The 23,396-nt window shown below is 36.6% G+C and overlaps 1 protein-coding gene across 1 annotated transcript in view; it reads right to left on the bottom strand.

Annotated features, from left to right (window-relative positions):
• Positions 1 to 23,396, bottom strand: part of LOC140164732 (uncharacterized) — a 207,879-nt gene that overhangs the window by 99,799 nt on the left and 84,684 nt on the right. The window contains 1 exon segment of the mRNA XM_072188088.1: positions 4,844 to 4,918. Within this exon segment, the coding sequence (XP_072044189.1) occupies positions 4,844 to 4,918 (75 nt within the window).

Raw genomic sequence — 23,396 nt, 5'->3', positions numbered from 1 at the left:
TAGTGCGTTGGCGTACAAAGGGATGTGACTTCGCACGCACGGGTCGCATATGCATAGGCCAACTTTCCGTGCCAGAGAAATAGAAAAAAAAGAAAGTAGGACAAAACTGAAAAGGTAGGCCTACTATGGATGGGTTATGGGTACAGGGTTGTGGATTAGAGTAAATAAATAAATAAATCTATATAAATAAAAGGAAGACGCATATGCATAGGCCAACTTTCCGTACCAGAAAAGAAAAGAAAGTAGGACAAAAAGGGGTAATGGGTTTGGTTAAGAGATTACCAAAATGATAAAAATCGTAAGGATACGGGAGGCAGGAAGGAACCTAAAAATGAAAGAATAAATAAATAAATAAATAATTCATGAAAAAAGGAAGCTAAAATAATGAGAACAGAATTAAATACAAACGGGAAACTTATAAGCAGGAAATATGAAAAATGGGAACAAAATAATAGAAAAAAAAAAAAAAGCCTAAAGCTAAAAGGACAAATCTAAGGGTAGATTTATAAAATAATGCATATGAACGGGTTTCAATAAATAAATAACATGGGAACGGAAAATCACAAGCTAAGCAGCATATATCTATTGGAACAAAATAGATTTATGTAGAAGAAACTGAAAAGAAAGAAAGAATAAAATGAATAAAAAAGAAAAGAAAGGGAAGACAAAAAAGATACGGGTATTATACAGGTTACTAAATGAAACTGGAGCAAAATAAAGAAGGAAAGAAAGAAACTAATCAGGAAACGTAAGAAAAAAAAAAGCTAAAATTAAAAACTAATCAGAAAATATAAGAAAAATGAAGCCAAAATAATGAAAACAGAATTAAATATATTAACATAAATAACGGAAATCACAAGCTAAGCAGCATAAAAAAAAGAAGCTAAAAGGAAACGTAATAAAGGACAGGTTTAGAAAATAATGGGAATGCGGTTAGGCCTAAATAAATAAATAACATGGAAACGGAAAATCCCAAGCTAAATAGCAATTTTTTAATGAGAACAAACTAGACCCATGTAGAAGAAACTGAAAAGAAAGAAAGAAAGAAGCTAAATGGAAATGCAAGAAGGATCAGGTTTAGAAAAATAAAATTTACCTTTTCAATGATTCTACCTTTTCAGTAATTCCTCCTGTTTTAGTGATCGCTCCCATTTACTCATCTAGCGGGGTCCGGGGACCCGCGCAAAGCGCGGGTATCCCGCTAGTTTTGAACTATTTCCCTTGTCTTTAAATTCATGATTCTAAGTTTCCTTACATTGACCTAAACACAAAAGGAATATATTTGTGCGTTGTTATTTTCGCGGTAGCAGCTTGGAATGCGAAAAGCGCAAAAATATATGGAGAGCGAAAATGTCCACTTTTACAGTATATCAACACAATGATCTCCTTATTTTGTTTTTCTTCTTATAAATGAATAACATAGTTCTGGATTGATGGATTGACTTGTTGTATTTTTAAACCACTTACATAAAAGCCTGCACAGTATGAGCATCCACACATATACTACTCACTAGGATCCACAACATGCTCATCTATCAGGGGCACAGTTCTTTAACCCCAATGCATTTGTACATTATTTAAATGACCTTTGAAAATTTGGGTACACAAATTCATACTCTGCAACTTGAGGTCAAATTTTGCACTACAAGTGTTTAATTGAGGTTATTGATCTATGCCATTGGGATGAGGCCATTGTGGTCCATAGTGACTGTCGTGTATCTCATAAAGAATGTTTGGGCCAAATATTTTGACTAGTGGATGTTGGTGCAGCTCGTATCAACTACGTGAAAGCAATCACTTATAGGAATAGGATAATTTGCCAACTTCCATGCCTCAAAACCACATCCTAGAGGTTAAATTATACAGCAATCATCAATCCTTTATACCTTTAGTGAAATTACAATGATGATACAATCCAATTTTTACCTTTTTTCTAATTTTCTAAGAACTCAATTTTTATAAAATTATTAAGTATAAGCCGTAAGTCATGGTGTGCTCTTTCTACAACTTAGTCCAATCGTAGGTTTTGTAAAACAATCAGCCCTAAAGCAAAACACAAAACAATTACCAAACATCAGCGTTTACCTCCCATCACTATGGACCACAATGGCCTCATCCCAATGGCATAGTTTAATAACCTCAATTAAACACTTGTAGTGCAAAATTTGACCTCAAGTTGCAGAGTATGAATTTGTGTACCCAAATTTTCAAAGGTCATTTAAATAATGTACAAATGTATTGGGGTTAAAGAACTGTGCCCCCGATAGATGAGCATGTTGTGGATCCTAGTGCATCCTCAAGAGATTCAGTGCCGATTCTCCCACCAGAAACAATCAAAACTAAATTACATACGTACTGACCTACAGAAGAAAGCCAAACTCTAAATTTATCACTGTGAATCAATCAAAGCAAAATCAAGTTGGTTATCTGGCTAAAATCAAATGCCAGTTTTCTACGTCATTCATTCTCCGTTTTTATAAGCCGTATATCATGTTCAAACTTGCATCAAATTTGGTATTGATAATTCCCAAGATATAAACATGGTCAAGGTTGCTTAAAACAATGAAAGACAAAAGAAACCGAGGATTTAATTTAACAATATCTTTAGATGACTTTTCCCAACATCCGGCTCATCTCGCATAAAGGGTGTCTCGCTGTACTGTTGGAAACTTTTTTAGTATTGCGCTGTTTCATTTAAAATCCACACTACCCCTGTGGAGGATTTTGGAAATATCTTCCACATAGGAATTTCAAATAGAATTAGCACATTAATCAACTCTTTTTGAAACTCGGCCTCCCTCTGTGGAAGATTCAGGTTGAATCTTTCTCAGAGGACATATGAAATTCAAATAGAGCTGTCTAATGTGCTAGTTCCATTTAAAATTCATACAATATTTCCTTCATTTAATTGGATTTCCAAGCTTTATCAAGTCAGACTTGGAAATCCGGACATTTCTTTGATTGAAAAGTTACTCCTCTATAGGGGTGTGTGCGCGCTTATTTGCTGGAAATAGCCCAATGCTCATTCCTTCTGACTCATGAAAAAGATTAAGATGAGTTTCCAAAATTATAAAAATGTGATAGCTGGCTTACTTCTCAATAACATAATTATGCTATGCTCAAAATTTTCCAATGGTAGTTCATTTAGAGAAGACACCCTGTATATTGTATAACGGTGACGTGATTGATTTGATGGCTGGATTTGGATTTCTGTCAGATTTGTCATTGGATGAGTTTGTCACCAAGGTGGGGATTTACATTGACATAAAGTATTATTCATTCGCAAGATTTGTTTTTGTTGTTGTTGTTCTGTCCTTGCAATTATCAGCAAACAACAACTTTTTTTAGTCATGAAGTCAAAGCTATACAGTAGCAAATTGAACATTCTATTTTTATTTTAAATGAATGGATGAAAAGCCACTTGTATAAAGCTTTTCATATCTTTTACAGAATATTCTTACATAAATTTTCAATGCGTTTCTTTCTTATGTGTCACTTGCACATGAGGAAACTGTAACTTTCCAATTTTGGATGAAAGGCAAACGTTTAAGCAGATCACCACCTGATTATGTTGCTTGATGTAACCCATGAAATAAACATCTCTATTTTGAAATAGTCACTGTTTAAATAACATCTCTATTTTGAAACAATCACTGTTTAAATTACATTTTAAAAGCTTCCTACTTTTAGGCAACAAAAAAGGTTCTATGCAGACCCAGATTTTGCATTCTGTATGTGGGGATTTAAAATTTTTAGTAGTGTTGACAGAAATGCATTGATTTTGACTGAAATTTCTTTGAAAAAAATTTAAGGTTATTTTCAGAATGTTCAAGCTTTTTTTGTTTTTTAGGGTCATTTTACCTCTTCCAGAGATATTAAAAAAAAACCAATTGACTGACTGAGTCAGTCTGACTCTACTTGGCCAAGTTCGTCCACCCGTAGAATACACGTTTGTAGGTTGTGCCTTATTATTGTAAATAACTTAGACGTTCAAATTCAGCACCATGCCTGTTCATAAAGCTGGATCTACTATTATACATGATACACAAAAGGCAATACATTGGTGCTTGATGATCTACACTCAGATTTGCACTCCCAGCATTATTATATGGAACATCCTTGATTATAGTGCTTTCACCTAGTTAAGTCTGTGATATCAACATGTCGAGACAGTAACATTCATTTGGGCATGCATCTATGCGGTGTCTATCCACATGCCCACGTATTTGACAGCGCTTTGATTGAACACTGCCGATTGTAAACTGTGCACCATGACATTCACCCGTCTCGTAAATGTGGGGGGGTGTGTGTATTCCAACTGGGGAGATTCACATACCCACATTCCAACTGGGGAGATTTTTTCGCACAAATCTGAAAGCAACCGCCATACTGTGGAGGTCATCAAATCAGAAAATGGTAGGTGGCATACCCCTCTGCCTATGGCTCACAGACCCTATTTTTGAGATGATCTCCAACTAACTGTGGAGTTCTACCGCTATGAGCAGGCTCCACAGTCGGTATGTAGCAAAACATACACACCTCCACAGTTTGAATGTGGTTATAAACACACTTTTACACTTCTGACTACAATTGAAATCAAAAGCACTATAGACCATTCCTGTAATTGACACTTTCCTGCTGATTGATGAAAATCTATATTGTATTATAAAATAACAAAAGCAAAGACAATACTGAATGGTATCGTGAATCGTGATTATAAAATAATGAAAGCGAAGACAAGAAGGGTGTGATCTCGATGCTCACCCCATCAATGGCAGGAGAGCGCCAAACATAGGATTGGTCTATATAGCGCCAAACACTTGACAATAAACAAAGAGCTTACCTGGTCTATGGCATCTGTGTAATCGCTGATGTCAAAGATGACTGCAGTGGCTCCTCTTAACATGGCTCGGTGGGCCTAATGGAAATAAAAACAGAGTGAGAAATTATCATGAGTGTGCGCACAACAAATACAAAATGGCGGTATGACGCTAACATTGAAACGCTTAGCAAGGAATGACCACAATCACAGCATATTTTTACAGCATATTCTTGCACTATAGTCTATTACTAATTTTACAGCATCATTTATTACATGATGCGTGATATGCAGGGCGGATCCAGGAAGTTTCAATAGGGGGACGCTGCAGCTCGGCACACACACAAAGTTAAGCACCGCTCTGCAAAAATTAGAGGGGGGCACGCGCAAGGGCCCCCTTAAATCTGCCTCTGATATAATATGCTCTTTGTCACACACAAGACTTACACAAGTCACTTCCGCTTGCGTGGAATCAAAAGTAGCTTCCTCGGAAATAAACATTTTTCTAGCCGTGTGTAAAAAAATGTCAAACTATGTACACATTGAGTAACAAAGAAAGCTTTTGACAAAACATTTTTCTTAAATTTGCGCAAATACAGCAATATTTTAAAAGCTTATTTTGTGCAGGATGCTGGGATGTGCCTTTTTCCTAATAATAGACATATTTCACTGATAGAACACTTTAAAGTGGAAGTTATAAATATAAACCTAAAGACTAGTCACAGCAATCAATCAATTAATTTTGCTTTTAGCCTAGGTAAGGAGAAGAGATGGTCATCATCATTATTTAAGAAGATACATCAAATTTCACTCCCAGATATTATTCAAAATTCTGTATTTAGTGGTAATGCACCAATCCAAATAAGGATTTTGGGACCAGGAGCTTTACAAAGACTGAAGATAGGCCCCTGGTTCACAAGCTTCTTTGCAACCAGGGACCATTTTCAATGAGCCAGGGGCTGTTTTTTAAAATAGGGCAAAATACAAAAATTTAATGATGAAAATTAAGAAATTTGGGTCAGGCAGCTAGTGTTTTTTTTTCCTGGAAAAAATGTAGCTCCTGGAAGCAAAGATTTAAGTGGCATCCAGGGGCTTAATAATAATTTCATGTTATACACAACTTACAGAAGCTAAATATCATTTCCAAATCTCCCACACAGAGGTGTATATGTAGATTTCAAATAGATCCATCCATTCAGGTAACCCCATTTGAAAACCGTGTATGGATTTCAACTGGACTAGTCCAATTTCTAATACAACAAACCAGTTTCCAATTTCATATGATGCAGCGGTGATTGCTTGGTTTAACATAACTGCTGGTGTTTGCATCATACAGTGTGTCTCATCTCAAGTTGAGAGTAACGCCATTTTGGATTTCGCAGTGGCCAAGGTTTATATTAAACATACAACCAAGCTTTTTTACCCCATGGTTGCCATGTTTTGGCTCCTGGTGTGTCCAATATTTTAACACTACAAACTATAGGACCAGGAGCCACCTTTGGGACCAGGAGCACATTTTAGCTTCTTGTCCAGATTACTTTTAGTATAAGGTCTGCCAGTGGCCGGTTCAAATCTTGCACTAATCTAATCCTGCCGGGTATACACACGCATAGAAAGGTGATTTGTCTGTATTAGCTGGCGACGCAACTGTGGAAATGGACTGATTTGACTATGCCACAACAAAATTCACAACAAAATTTTTTTTTGGGGGGGCATTCAGGGGGCAAAGTGAATTTCAGGGGGGAATTCAACAAATTTTGCGCAAAATTTCCATAAAAAGTAGAAATTTTCGCAAATTTTGGTTTTTACTGGGGGGCAACAGGGGGGGGGGGGCAAGAGTTCTGACTGGGGGAATTTGTCCCCATGCCTCCCCACTCCCTGTGGTGCCGCCACTAACATGGCATTACTCTAAACTTGATATGAGACACACTATAATGGTTGTAATAAGAGAGCTTCTGTCTCACCTATGATATTAAATATAAGAGAGCTTCTCTCTCACCCTATGAAATACTAGCACAGTAATAAATATATCTAGTGAATGCCAAAATAAATTGGAAGATGTGAATGTGAGTTACGGAAGTCATTGATCATGCACAGTGGGAGATGGTAGGATTGAGCCGACGGGATGAGCATTAAAGGGGCATTACATGGATATTGATGCTATGCTTTTGCAAGAGAACTTTCGTTTGGTGAATGGATTCATAAAGATTAGATAAATGGTTTTCTAGCTGCCCAGTGCCAGAAGTGGGTAAGTGCAATAGCTAGAATGTGTAGCTGCCATGTGTAGTGTAGATGAGTACAATGTGACACGATCTGGCCCAATGGAAGCCAAAGGCGACTTTTTTGAATATCTAATTACTATAATTATTATCTTATACAAACATTAGGCTATCATACTGAAAAAAGTTAAAAAAACAAAGGTCTAGCAATACTTGGTTCTAAAGTTATGAATCTTATGATGCTTTGTGATGTCTATTTTCTTATGTATTTTATTGTTTTTGTACTCCATATTTTTGCCTTTATCTCAATTTGGCCTCTATGTACTACCAGACAATGTCACATATTGCTAAATGTTCACAGCAGCTATTGTACTTACCCACTTCTGGCACTGAGCAGTCAAATTACAACATGGGGTCTTGTATACTCTCCTCAATTTATCATTTTAGCAGTGGAGTAACCCCGTGGAAGGGGGGCCAGGGGTATCCCTTGTCAACTAGTCATGACCCTTGTTCATCCTGACGCCCCTCCCAAAATGAGCTGACAATGTTAAAACAGATACCTATAATGGGATATTTCCTCATCCCCCTCCCCCACCTGTGACTTGGTATTTGACAACATTGATTTGATATGGTATTTGCTGCTTCCTTCACCCTCCATTAATAGGCACCATTGCATTTCTCCACATGACATCAGAAAGGCCATTGATTTGCCTCCTTCTTCCCCCTCGACATTAAATTTGCAAAAGACAGGTTTCGCCACTGCCTTTCCGCTCATCAGAAAGGTCCTTCACTATACAACAATTCATGGACCTCATCATTTCCAACCAGGTAAATCAGTTATATTAAGGTATTCATCCTATCAAGGATTTTAAAATTGCTTTATAAGTCACTAATTTAAACATATGAATTCAAATTTGGATTAACAACTATACACTACACAATTGATATTTTCATACCAACTTTTATAGCATTATTATTTGAATTGATACTATTTTTATTATTGCAATAAAACTAACATTAACAAAAACCAAAGCCTATAATGACACATATTGTCTACTTTACATCAGTTTATGCTTATTATTTATTTTTTGCCAATAGGTAATCATTCACTTTCACGCCTGCAGTGACCAATACTTTTGTATTCATTTTGTGTCAACATTTCTTTCATCATGGACCGTACACAAATCTTAACCAATACGAACCTGGACAACCTGGTGTTTGACCCAAGTCTGATCATTCTCTCATACTTGTCCAATGCACAAAAAACTTTGAAACTGATAAATCAATTTGCTGTGCATCCTCCAAAACTGTGGAATATCAACTCGCCAGCAACATCCGGCTCTGTGAATCCACAGATAGAAGTTTCAAGAAACTCCTTATTAAGATTCATTTATTTCCTAATTAATGTACTTTTTGACATGCTGCTTATATTTCTGCGTGTTTCTACTGAGGGCCAAATTCCGTGCCATGCCGTGCCGTGCCGGGTCATACCGGGTAACAAGCCCAGTAGAAACGATCTGGGTAATCGGTTGCCGTGTCATGCCGGGTCATGTGCTCGCCTCTCGTGATCCACCTCTGGAGGTGGATCATGCCCGGGTCAAAGCGTGTAATCCGCGCAGTAGAAACGAGCCGTGTCATCGGTTGCCGGGTCGAGGTCATGCGTGTTACAAAAATAACGCGATTTATATTCTACTTGTACAGTAGAGACCTAGGTCTATAATGTAGTAGGTAAGTTCTTTCTGATATTATATACACTGGCCACGTGTGTGACTCGCATGAACTTGATGAAGTAAAATGGATATAGTCTAGGCCTACTTCTTTATAGTTAATGAGTTGGTTATATTCTGGCTGTAAATTAATTATCATAATAGCCAATTACTAGATATACTGGTAAATTAATGCAATTTGGATTTTACGAGAACACTATTGTGATTGTAGGTCATATGCCATGAGCTGCCATGCGTGGACATTTAAATTTAGGATACAACCGTCAAATCTGTTTTCCGTACTTCGGTTTATAGGAAAAAATGCCGTGCATCGTGGTGCAGACACGGCTTTCTGGTCTCAGTAGAAACAAGCTGGGTAACGGTGGCGGATTATGATCGGTATTTTGTGCCCGGAAAATAGCGGGTCAAAAAGCCGTACGCTCAGTATAAACACGCTGTAAGTTATGTTGTTTTTCTTGTTACAGGCGCCATGATTTAAATGCAATAGAGCTTTATTAAATCCCATATAAATGGGGGTGTGTACATATGTATGTATCATTCCAAGGGCATTCACAATACATCATGCATAAATCTGCCTGTATTTTGTTTCCAAGGGATTGATTATTCAACAAGATGTTAGCCAGAGACCAGTCCACCCATCTTTTCGACAGGCAATCACCAAAGTAGACCGGTGGGAAAATCCTCCAACCCAATATGGGCAGGTACTTTTGGACAAGCAATTGAAAAATTGCAGAACCCATCCAATAAAAATCCCTGATGGGGTTTGAACCCACAACCTTGCGATTATGAGTTGAATGCTGTAAATGTTAGGCCAGTGCCCTTTAAGCAGTGTTAACTCATTGACCAGTTGAAATCCTAATGTCTGATGATGATTTAAGCGACTTCAGTATCAATGCGAGGGGTACAGCAGCTTAGCACTTACTTTGTGATACTGATATTGCTTGGGAAGCAAGTTTTTTTGTATTTCAATCTCATGATGGGTAACGAAAAGAATCATCACAGCTGCACAACAAAGTAGAATAAATATCAGATATTAGGCAGCGCAATTCTACTTGCTTTAACATTGAAATCTCTACCGTATAAGGGGATTATATTTTCATGGGGGTTAATTTTCATGCTTTTGACGATTAAACAAGCAACTGTAAATTTAAAACCCTGTGAAAATATTTGTATTAAACCCACTGGCTTCAATATATAGCTGTTTGAAATCACAAATAAAAGAAACCCGCAAAACTGATAAGAATGGTTAAAATCATGAAAAATTTAACCCCGTGAAAATAACTTATTATACAGTAGTCACCTTCTTTGCAGCATATTTTGTATAAAATATACCAATTCACAAATTTTAAATTAAGCGACTTGAGTATTAATGCGAGGCAGCACTTTGTGATAGTGATATATTGCTTGGGAAGCAAGTTTTTTTTGTATTTCAATCTCTTGATGGGTAACGAAAAGCATCATCACAGCTGCACAACAAAACTTAAGTAGCATAAATATCAGATATTACAACAGAATTGAAGGAAGAATAACAGACATTACAGGAAAGGCCACCAGCGCAATTCTACTTGCTTTTACATTGAAGACTACTGTATAAGGAGATATTTTTGCAGGGGTTAATTTTCATGCTTTTTACAGAAGGCCATCTTAATTTAATAGTTCATCTCAAAGCCCTCGCTCGCATTAGTAAAATTATCCGTATCTTGCATGTTATTCCTACTGGATTTGAGTAAATTTCAGTTTTTTCCCCTGTTTATTTTTTTTTTAAATCCACCACACAAAAATATCACGTCTGACATCGTCAGACGTCAAAATAGCCTAAATCGTTAATCTCAATAAAATTCTTCATCTTGACCACAGTGAAACCTCCTCGACAGATGAGAAGGTGGTCAATTCTTGTCAAAAAAAAAAAAAACACATTCCGCATTAGGTTTTCAACTTGGGAAGAGCTTTGAGACAAACTATTAAATTAAGATGGCCTAAACTTATTAGCAACTGCAAATTTAAAACCCTGTGAAAATTTTGTAACCCATAGACTTCAATATATAGCTGTTTGAAATCTGCAAAACTGATCAAAACAGTTAAAATCATGTAAATTTAACCCCCTGAAAATAATTTATTATACAGTAGTCATTTTCTTTGTAGCATATTTTGTATCAAATAAACCGATTCATGAATTTTAATTCTCTTTCTGAAGATCGTAAGTAAAAGGTAGCCCACTTCGATGGTTCTTTCATTAATTACGCATACTTCATGCGTTAATTGGCTTATGCAGTTAGAAGCGCAGTTTGTTTTTGATGAAAGTTAGCAAGCTATTCATGTTTTTCCTCAAGGCTGTGTGCGCGTCTCAATCAGGTTAAAATCACACTTGATGTTATTTTCAAATGTCAGTTCTTGAATCTCATTTTACCCCCACTGGCGACGCTTCCCAGTTTACACGGAAATAACACGAAACAAGGTTTTTTTTGCAAGAAATGTAATTTAACACATTTTGCAAGAGACTCCATTTTCCGACATCAAAACAGCCATGATCTATATTTGGCATATCATATTGGTAAAGGGATCTTATAATGGACCATCAAAATTTATGAGAATCATAAAGCTAAAACTCAGAATTTGCTTAATTTAGGAGAGGAAAAAAAAAGGAAAAAGAAAAAGTTGTTGCAACATTTCAATATAATTTTTGAAGTACAGGACTAAAGTTACAAATTATGCCAAACTATTCCCAAAAAGTGGCTGAAAAGAACAAAAAGTGGCTGGTTTAGACAAAACCTGGGAGGGCCGGCATGTCCCCCATTCCCATTGATGCCCACGGCCTTCTTCAATTTTCATTAGCCTTTATAGCCCAACAGCCCATGGAGGGCAATCGACTAGAAGGGAAAGAAGGAAGGATAAAAGAGAGAAAACAAACAAAGAAGTTGTTTGCTCTGGTTGGGATTCAAACCAAAGACCCCTTGCATGCCAAGCACTGAACGGTATACATGTATTTAAGGTGTGCTTTGGTTTAAAGTAAAGTAGTCAGCCACATTCTGTAAAGCCCAATGATTCCACATAATCGCCAATGGTAGCTAATATTTTGGCACTGATTCGGCTATCTCAAAGGCGGAATTTTCTATGATCTTATAAGCGCTATTAAAATAACATGCTTGGTTGCATTCTCATGGGTAAAAAAACTGCACAACCAAATCGTTTTGTTTGACTCATCACAAAATATGATTCATATGAATAACAGCGGTATATTTACAATTCTTTAAGGGATCTGGAATGAGCGTTTTGAGCGTTTCGACAGTATTTTTGTGGGACATGAGAGCACACCAGACATATCGAATTGCATTCTGAATACGAAGAATGTCTTTCTGATATCATATAATTTTCATTTTTTGAAATTCGCGATATGATACAAATTTTATGACAAATTAATAAAATGTGATATTTTGCACATTTTTGATATATAACAGTCCTTGAAGTAAATTTTATAAATCTAATGACATATTCTTAAAGTGTATGTAGCTGGGAGGAAAAGCCGACGATCAATTGAAAATTTTGACCTTTCACATTAAAGTTATGGATTTTTTCCCAAAAGACCTAATTTTTTTTGGTGTTTTGGGAAAAAAAAATCCATATCTTCAATACGAAAGGTCAAAATTTTCAATTGATCGTCGGCTTTTCATCCCACCTACATACACTTTAAGTATAAATCATTAGATTTATAAAGTATACTTCGAGTACTGTTAAATATCAATAATATCAATTTCAAATCATTTGCCATAAAATGTGTATTACATTTCAATTTCAAAAATCAAAATTATTTGATATCAGAAGGACATTCTTCAGATTCAAAATGCAATTCGATATGTCTGATGTGCTCTAATGTCCCACAATAAATACTGTCCAAACGCTCATACCCCAGCCCTTAAGAAAAAAAATTGGATCATTTCCACTTAAATTAACAAGATGAAACATAAGTTTGAAATGTAATCGTGTTCAAATATTTACATCATAATTCATTTCTGAGAATTTTCATTTAACTTCTATTACATCACTTCTATGTAAGACAATACTACACGCTACACTTGAACAATCTTTACTACAGAACAAGCACTTGAGGATCCACAACATGCTCATCTATCAAGGCACAGTTCTTTAACCCCAATACATTTGTACATTCATTGAATGACTTTTGAAAATTTGGGTACAAAAACTCACACTCTGCAATTTGATGTCAAATTTTGCACTCTGATTGTTTAATTGAGGTTATTGAACTATGGCATTGGGATGAGGCTATTGTGGTCCATAGTGAAGATTGGAAAATTATGTAATCAGTGACAGAATCCCACCCCTTTTTTTTGTACACACACATTTTTCCCTAAGTAAGTAACTAATACCCAGGCCTTACACACCAACGCATGAAGTGATTCCTACCACAAGAGTTATTCATGGAAAATCAATGCTAATTTTCTCGGACACTGACTGGTACCCCGGGGTTATTTAGTTTCCAACCTGCACACTTCTTTCCTTCTCCTCGATCTTCTTCTATATATCGTGCCAGTCTCTTCAATTTCTTGACGAGTGAGTTTGTTTTGTAGAGCAGACACAATTTCCGCACAAGACGCTACGATGTGTTATGACTATGACTCAATAAACGACACCTTCAAATGCGGATTGTTATGGCATTCATTATGCCTGTCCATTCACACCCCTTATGCTCAATATCAGGGAATAAATAAGATTGGGAAGCGTCACTCGAAGATAAATGTAATAAAACTATGGATGCCGCCATTACCCTGCCACCGCGTAGGCCTGCGAACACTACGGCGATTTCTACCGGCTGCATCGCGCCCGTGCTCGCGCTCAAGAAATAAAATTAGCCCGTGAAAATCACGGCTTGCTGCAATCAAGGTTAGACCTTTTCAAGCCTGCAACAGCGTATTTTTTCAAATGTTGAATAGCTGTTTTAATACTTTTAATAATATTTTAGCGCATCCATTAACTTAATTTATTAAATACATCAAATCGACCAACAATCCCACTCTCCAGACCAAGATTTATACAAGTAAAATACTGTTTCAATCACAAAAATTAACCTTGATTTCGCGCCTACACGTAAGACTTGGCAATAGTCTATTCAGATATCGTTGTCAAGCTCGAGGTGATTGACCCTTGATGATTGACGGTCGGTAACGCGTACTGTTACGCGTAGTCATGGTGCTGGGAGCTGCTGGTAGCGTTGGGGGTGCTGGCGACCGTCGAGTCGACGGTCGCCAGCACTTCTTTTCCCAAGATGGCGGCTCCATGCTGGTACCAAATTTGTAATTCCCGGCAACTTCTGTATAGCATACCGTAGCGTGCAAATTTGGCCAAATTTGGAGAATCGGCGAATCACTGTCAGCCCCTTGTCAATATCATCGAGACTCTTGGGCTATATTAGGCCAATTACAATTGATCCTTAGTTTCCTGTTTCCCTCGCGCGTCCAAAATCAAGAATGGAAAAATATTTAATTATTTTATTTTTATTAAGGTATTTTCACCTTTTAATTGACTTTTTAATTACTTTTATTTGCTAATATCTGACTTTGATCATCTCAACTTTGATTATGAATATAAAACAAGAACATTGTAGAGTCCCCTACTAATATTAATGTCAAAATCAATTATAAAGGTAAAATAATTAAATCCGTAGTCTTAGTCAAAATGACCAAATGGACTGTTGATAATAGTCACGACCACATTTTCAAAATAAAGAAAGTAATAGATAATTAATAATCAATAGATAATTAATAATTAAAAGTCGCCTCGTCCTTTATTTTCAAACTTGAAACAGGAAACTAAGAATTAATTGTGAAGGGCCTTATACGTACTGGGTGTCACAAAAGGGATTTTTCAAAAATATATTATGAAATGTTCAGCATTACTACATGCAGAGTATGCTATCCATTTCACACCCCCTTTGTGTGGTTCTTTTTTTTTTCATACTGATTTAAGTACTTCTGTTTGACAATTTCTGTAGCTGTTACTGTTAAGGAATTGGATGTCAACATGTGCACAGTATTGTTTGTGGGACCTGAGAACACATCAGACACACCAAACTGCACTCTGAATATGAGGAATGTCCTGACGATATCAAATATTGTTTTAAAATTGTCTCGATGTGTTTGATGAAATTGAATGGAACTGTGTGCATAGTAGCAATTTTAAATGTACTATTGAAACCCAGTTACGCTCTTTTTATTTTAAAGTTTTTCATAGGGCAATTTGTACAAATAATTTTCTTCACAGAATTGGTAGGGTGGATTCACCCAATTGTTACTTTTGTAATGAATTGCTCAAACAATTTTGCATTTATTTTGTGAATGCAAGAATGTGTCTCCCATGTGGGATGAACTATTTTTTTATATTAACAGTGTCACTGGGGATTCTTTTACATTTTCCAAATTTGATAAAATGTTTGGTATCAGGGATACCTCAGATCATGACCTTTGTATTAATTTCCTTTTTCTGTGCCTTAAATTTTACATTCATAAGTGCAGATTTAAACAGACTAACCTTAGTTTCAATGCCTTTCTGAATATGGTCAAATTGAAGCAGAAAATTGAGTATAAAATTGCTGAAAGTAAAGGTAAACTGCGGCTCCATTTCAAAAAATGGACCATTGATCTTGAAGCATCTTAAATTGTTGTCCTTTTCTTCAATTATTTTCAAACTGATTATGGCAGGATCAAGATGGGTGTAACCAAGTAATGTGTGCACTTGTTTGACACAAGACTGGTGCTTGTGTTTTGTTTGTAAGAGTGAACGTTCTCTTTGTCCATCGCCTTTGTCTCTTTTGTGATTGTCCTTTGTACCTGTTCTTAAAATTTTTGACTATAATATTATATTTTAATTCATGATCGTTGGGAACTGGTGGCCCATTTTGTATGTTTTTTCTCCCTCCACCAGTTCCAAGAACAGGGAATAAAAAACTTCAAAAAAAAAAAAAAAAAAAAAAAAAAAAAAAAAAAAAAAAAAAAAAAAAAAAATATTGTTTTAAAATTTGCTATAGTACAAATTTTATGGCAAATTATTAAAAAAATTATATTTTTGGTATTTTTATATTTTGATAATATTTAACCATCTTTGATTTAACAGTCCTCAAAGTTAACTTTACAAATCTGATGATCTGTACTTAAAGTGTTATGTAGCTGGAAGGAAAAGCCATCCATCACAAGAAAAATTTTACCTTTCATAATTATTAAAGATTTATACATTTTCCCCAAAACACCTGAAAATTTTACTTTGAGGAGGTGTTAAATGTCAAAAATATAATTTTTTAATAATTTGCCATAAAATTTGCTTTCATGTCCCACAATAAATACTGTGCAAATGTTGCTATCCGATTCCGTAAGACTTCAACTTGACTGTCAGGAAATATTGAGCCCATGATGAAGGTGTGCCAAACCCTTTTGTGTTGGTGACACACAGATATATGCATAGAATACAGGTTCTTTATACTCAATATCATCAAAATTGTTAGGCGCAATACAGGGTGTTCCAAATATAAATCCCACGCTGAAAATGGGAACTGAATTTTTAGAACAAATTTATGGGAAAACATATTCACATCTTTCCAAACAACCAAATGGCTGTTTTTTTACAGTTAAAATGTCTCTTCAAATCAGTATCAGTGTTATGGTACAATATATTAATGATTGAGGTAAACTACATGTATACCACAATTCACCATTTTTAGGGTTCAGTTGCTTAAAAAATGAAGTACAGTCTAACCGGGAGTCAGAGTCAAACTCGGTGCTTCACAAGTTCCGGCATCTTTTTTCTTTCTGTAAGCTGTCAATGTTTACGCAAATCCACATGGATTCGCCCAGTTGAAGTTTTAGAAGAACCTTTCCGCAAATCGATTTGTGGCTTCGCGTCAAATTTCTGAGCCTGAACAGATGATAATCCCAATGAGTTCTCATTAATGAATAACATTTTCATCGCAACACTCCGCTTTTGAAATTGAGATGAATTTTTTTGGGAAAAAGGCAGGCATGCAATCAACGCTGATCAAATCCATGTATGCTCCTGCAGTAGCACATTGGCATGCATATTCACAGGCAAATTAGTCCCTTCGTGATTATTTCCTCACTTTCCCAATAAGATAAAACTTGACAATAATAAAATGGTTAACATTGCATTTGCAGCATATCATCAGCAAATTTAATGAAATTGGTTCAATTTGACAGAAAGAAAGAAGCTGATTACATGAATTAGTCTAACTGAAAAGGGATATTTTCCCCCTTTTTCCCAACAGTTTTACTGCACATCTATTTTAAGTAAAATGGATGCAAATATTCATGAGGTTTGACTTGACTTTGACTTTAATAAGGACCGTTGATGTCAGGATTTGAAAAAAATAATCAATATATTGGCAACTCAATAATAAGTCAATATCGGTTTTAAAAAAACGCTGCTGTTTGCTCAAAGTCCAACTATACACATTTTTATTAACCAGCATGTTACTAGTACTTTCATATTCGAGTGCCCTCCCCCACCCAATTTGACTCTGCGATTCTAACTTCAGGGATAAATTTCTCTCCAACTTGGCAGGATTTTCCACCATTTTGTATTTCTTTATCCAGAAGAGCAAAATTGTCCTCCAAATGACAAAATTTCCAGGCCTGCTAACTTGTGATCGTTATGGGAGAGCAGCAGGCCCCTATAATTTATATTAAAGTAGTGTTGCAGCGATTCTGAACAAGATTAAAGGGTGATATATGTAGCTTCCAAAACTGAACAGGGGTTCTCAATTTGCTTGTGGGCCATGGAGGCCAAACTCATTTCAAAGATCTCTGTTTGAGGTCCAAATGCACCTGCTCACAGGCCAACCACGATTGGCCAGCAGGCCGAATCTGGATCACGGGCCGCCCATGAGAACCCCGAGATATTGCATTAGCTGAGCTCCACTATCCTTGACTCATCTTTACTGTTCCACAGACAACATAAGTAGCGAAACACATAAACATTCATACATGTCCATTCAAGTAAGACTAAATACAAGCCTGCATTATGGATGCATCATGATGAACGTGACAATCCCACAACGCCACCGCATTACCCTGATCTCTTTACATTTTATCATCATACTTCAGATTTCCCTTAGTGAGCACATGATTGATACCCATGTTTGCTGCATGTTGTAACTAGGAATCCCAAAGGCTTTATGTGACTGTGGGGTGTTCACATGTAACACTGCGCCTTCAAGGTTCAAACCCTTCAGATTTTTTTTTTCTTTTTAAATATGTGTATGACTACATGAGAAAAGTAAATCTTTATTCCAAAAACAATATTTGAGTTCCCCTAAAATTCGGAAGTTTGCAATTCAATTTGAAAATGAGGACCCTGTGTCTCAGCGGTAACTCACTATTCATCACCAGGTTGCAGGTTCAAACCCCTGTTCAAACCACTGGTATCATTGTATTGACTTGTGGCAGGGGCGGATTTAGGGGGTGGCGCAGCCGGCGCGCGCCCCCTCTATTTTTTGTCTAGCAGCGGGCGCCGGCCTAACTTAAAATACAAAAAATGAAAGAAATTTTAAAAAATGAACAAATTCGGCCATGAACAGCAAACAATGGGCCAAAACCGTTGTGTTTTCGAGGGGGTAACCCCCTTAACACCATTTTTTCTTCTTCGTCCTAATTGCTTCTCCTCTATTAATATTTCCTGGATCCGACCCTGTGTGGGGTGCACAAACTTCTATTGTCTCTCTCCTCCACACAGGTGTATACATTGGCACTGGGCTATGCTTGAGGTACAGTAAAGCCCGATTCAGACACCACATCGCAACATTGCGCGATGCTGCAACGCTTATTTCCGACTCAACATCGCGCGATGAAATTTTAATGTACTGTAATGATATATCGCAGCTGTGATGTGGCGTCTGCATCCCTTTTAAGGTAATTCTGCCGTTTTGTATTTCCAGCAGTCAAACACAAGTGTGCACATATCGCAAGAAAGAGCAAAAAAGTTGAACAAAGTCTACCACCAATGAAAATTCCACTGCGCTATGAGAATTTTCACCGCTGAGATTGTAAACACATAGCTCAGATTCCAAATGCTTCCAAAGAGAATGGCACAGATGATTCCAGCCTGTGACCACCTTTTCATAATCACTCATTTGACACCACAGGCTTGTTAATTTCCCACATAGCCTTTAAGGGCCAGTTTCTCAAAGCATGGCTAGTGGTCAGGCTTAAGCCCAAATGGTCCTATATACCAGCGCTTACAATTTCACATCATACATCAGGAAGATACATCAATAAATGAATCCACATTGGTAAGACTAGCCTGCTGGCTTAGGAAGCCTGACCTGAGCCAAGCTTCGAGAAATCGGACCTAGATGTACAAAGTCACAACCCTGCAAAAAACTCAGTTGATGTTTATTTTCCCACTCTGTATTTGGTTCCCTTTCGTTCAACATCTGAACATCTATATCTATGGCTTGTACTTATTTTGATTTCAAAGGAAAGTGGAAATTTAAGGGAAATTTGCAGAACAGGTGAATTTCATTTTTATGGCCTTGACGATAATTGCATTTATTATAATATGACTGATGAAGATTACTATTGAGACCCATATCAAAAGTACATTTGGTCATTTTGTATTTCTGGTTAATCACAGGAAAGTTCAGAGGAGAAATCATTTCTCAAATGCCAGTATTTATGCCATGACCAACACTGGGCCTCTTATCCACTGTGTAAGGGAAGGCCAAAGTTGCTTGTCTTCGTCCGACCGACCATTTCGGCAGTCCCGACTGTAAAAACTTTTTTTTAAATTTTTTTTTTTTTTAATTTCAAAAAAAAGTCATGAACTTTTCGTCTAAAAACTGAAGATAAATCAGTGTAAATAAATGTTGTGAAATACCATTTCATGCATGTGTCCCCCTTTCTGGTCATACCTGGCTAAGGGTTCCGATATTTCGTATTATCATCCTCAGCGTCTAGCCGTCTACACAAGTAAAATATTGTTGAATCTAAAAATACAGTATTTTAAGTCTGCCAAACATGTACATGCATATAAAATTGTGTTTACTTTGAATTAAGGGGGTACTACACCTCTGTGGTAAAGTTGTGACTATTGTTGCATTTTTCTAAAAAAATAATAACACACTGGTAACAAAACTTATGTATATTATTGGGGCAAGGGATCCAATTACTACACTGAAATTTCAGTAACTCAAGACAAGCGGTTCAGTGTATATGATAGGAAATGAGGTACATCCTAGCGGTACCTTATTTCTTAACGAACCGCTTGTCTTGGGTCACTGAAATTCCAGTGTAGTAATTGGATTCCTTGCCCCTATAATACACATAACTTTTGTTACCAGTGTGTTATTAGTTTTTGAGAAAAATGCAAAAATAGACACAAATTTATCGAGGGGTGTAGTACCCCTTAATGTCTTTGGTGGAAATTCTGTGGTCAGTGAGTGTTTTACATATTACTTATAAGTACTTCATATATACTTTCGATCATTTAAAAGTCCCTTCTTTCGATACTTGAAAAAAAAGATATAAGAAATAAAAAAAATTTTCCAAATGACCGAAAACTTCTGAATGTGATCTATGGATTAGCAAACAATTTTTTTTTGGCCTTAGCACAGGAGGACAACACAATTTTTGTAGTAAAAAAAACACACCTCCATTTTGCAAAATTATTTTTAAAAAAGAAGAAGAAGAAGTCCCTAATTTACTTGTTATTCAAGTGTGGGTGTAGCACTGCCTGTGTGTGGGGGTAGCATGGTTTCCAATCCATGACACTCGGTTTTCCTCCTGTTTTCTAAAAAGCGGTTATTAACCATTAATCGGACCTCAATTCCCATATTCCTAACTCATCTTATCAGGTTCAAATCTTTGTGTTATACCTGCATTAACCCTAACCCAATCAGAGCTCACTAAAGCTCACTATTAATACCACTGCTCGTGCATGCATTGCATTTGATACGATGATGCAATCAGCCCAAGTCATATATGCCCAGGGAATCGCTGGTAACCCCCATGGCTAGAGGCTGGTGATCTTCTGCGTGGCATGCAAGGGGTCTGAGGTCCAAATCCCGGGGGTACCAAGTGGCTTCTTTTTCATCTTCTCTCCTTTTTCGTTTCTTCTTTCCCTTCCGATAGCAAAAAAATCTGATGGGCACGGTTAAGGTTAAGGAACATGCTTTGCTTTTCCTAAGTTAAGGCCTCCTTAAGTTGCTTTTCACAACAGTAGCTTGAGATCCACTCTGCGGATATAAGTTACTTGTTGTAATTCCCTGTATTTTAATTGTTATTTTATATAAAGACTTATGCATTAACAGGCTCATCCAACCTTCCCCTTCTCTTTTTCTATGAATTCTTTTACATAATGTGACCTGCTTCAACAAAATGAGCGTAGAGTCGCAAGTTGGGAGTTTCAAAACGTTCCAACTGTTGAGTTGATGTTCTTTGCTTGAAGACACCTGTATTGGCAGTGGTATGTTTTTCATGAATTGAATACAGAGTACAGTCATTATATCGATCCCCATCCAGAAAGGACATACCACTGGACTATACAAGTGTCTTCAAACAAAGAACAGCAGCTCAACAATTGGAAGGTCTTGAAACTTACGACTTTACGCTCATTTTGTGGGAACAGGTCACATATGTATGTTAACACACTTTTATCCTTCCCCTTACAATTGTGTACTTAACACATTTCAATATGCATTAACAGGATCCCTTGGACTTGGAGTGTAAATCTCTAGATTATCTAGTATAATTTATTTTGCTACAATACTCACAAATGAAGAGATGTTGGGAGGAGAAATCAAAGGTAGATTTTAAAACTTGTCAACAACACTTACTTTTTGAACCGAATATTGAACCATCACAAAGGACATCTAAAAACACAGCAGCATTACACCGCTGATGATGGAGAAAGGTTCCTCTGAAATATTTGGTTCAAAAAGTGAGTGTTGTTGACCAGTTGGTGTTGTTGACCAGTTGTACAATCTACCTTTGATGAATAATATACATACTATTATTAGGCATATTCACTCAGATGATCGTAGAATTCTTGAGGATCGGCATACTCAAGAATTGCGATTCTTAAGTCGATCCTGACCGCCTAACCACATGATTTCATTGAATGGAATCAGTTTTGCGATGCCTGATGATGTCAGCTTTGGAATTACAACTGGAAGCTTAGGCCAAAAAAAATTGATTGGTTGCCCTTCCAAGACAAAAATTTGGAGGGTCGGTAGGTCGATACCTTTTATTTTCATTTTTTTTTCATGGGCTCTTCCTTCATTTTCCCTCCATTTTGAAAAGGCAAATATAGACAAATGCTTGATCATTTTATGGTAAAAAATTGTGTGTTTTTGGAGTGAATTTAGGAGTGAAATACTGCCTTTAATGCTTTTGTCGGCTGCTACATGTGTCTCGTTTCGCATAGTGGCTGGGAATGAGTACCAGACTCATCTAGAGTGGGGGTCACTTCGAATCATCCCTGGGTCACATTATTTAGGAATATGTTCTCTGTATTCCTAAATCAAGTGACTTTGGTATGATTTGGGGTGACCTCTCCACTTGGGATGAGTCTGGTATTTGTTCCTAGCTATTGTGTGAAATGAGACACATGTAGCAGCCGACAAGTGCATCGTTTTGATATGGATGTACACATATGCATTAAATAAAATGAGCGAATAACAAATATTAAATGTCCTTGATACTGTCCAAATTTAAGGTTTCTTCTAAAAAAGTGATTAAAAAAAAAAAAACCTGACCCAAGATTTCTAATTTTTTGTGATCAGTCGCTGAGGGCAACCAAGCATTTTTTTTTGCCTTACGCACATGTCCCCATGTAAATTCACAAAAGCGTGAGTCAGTCACGCAATACACAAAGCAAAGTTTGCAATCCACAATGTTATGAGTCCCGCCTATTACGAGCTGATCAGAGTATAATGAAAATAATAATAAATTTTCCCCACTTAAGCCAAATAAACTATCAATATACCCCCTCGATTAAAAAAAAAAACTTCAGGTATAATACAGTGTTATAAGTTAAGCAACTTTTCTTTCTACACTCATATACTTCTCACCTGTCCTATATAGATAGAGATGCCAAAAAAGTCAAAACAGCTGCCTCTGTTCATTTTCTTGTGAAAATTTGCACTTATGGATATATTCTAGATAATACAATGAGTCTTAGTAGTTTTATTTATCTATTAAGCTTACAGAGATTATCTACAGCTTCATCATAATCTGTGTGGATTTTAATAATTCATGTCACGTTATAAAAAGACTTGCATTAACAGGCTCATGCAACCTTCCCCCCTTCCCTTTCATAATCTGTGTGGATTTTAATAAATCATGTCAATAGTTTGTATCAGAATGCTGCAATGAGCTATTCCATTTAAAATCCACATCACCCCTGTTGAAGATTTTGGAAATATCTTCCACAGAGGGAGTATGAATTTCAAATGGAATTAACACTGCACATTAGCAGCTCCATTTGAAACTCACTCTCCCACAGTGGAAGATTCAGGTTGAATCTTTCTCAGAGGGTGTATGAAATTCAAATGGGGCAGCCAAATGTGCTCATTCCATTTGAAATTCATACTCCCCCTGTGGAAGATATTTCCAA

Source organism: Amphiura filiformis, chromosome 11 (assembly GCF_039555335.1).
Source record: "Amphiura filiformis chromosome 11, Afil_fr2py, whole genome shotgun sequence".
In the NCBI taxonomy this organism is placed as follows: Eukaryota; Metazoa; Echinodermata; class Ophiuroidea; order Amphilepidida; family Amphiuridae; genus Amphiura; species Amphiura filiformis.
This window is presented reverse-complemented; position numbering and strand designations above follow the sequence as displayed.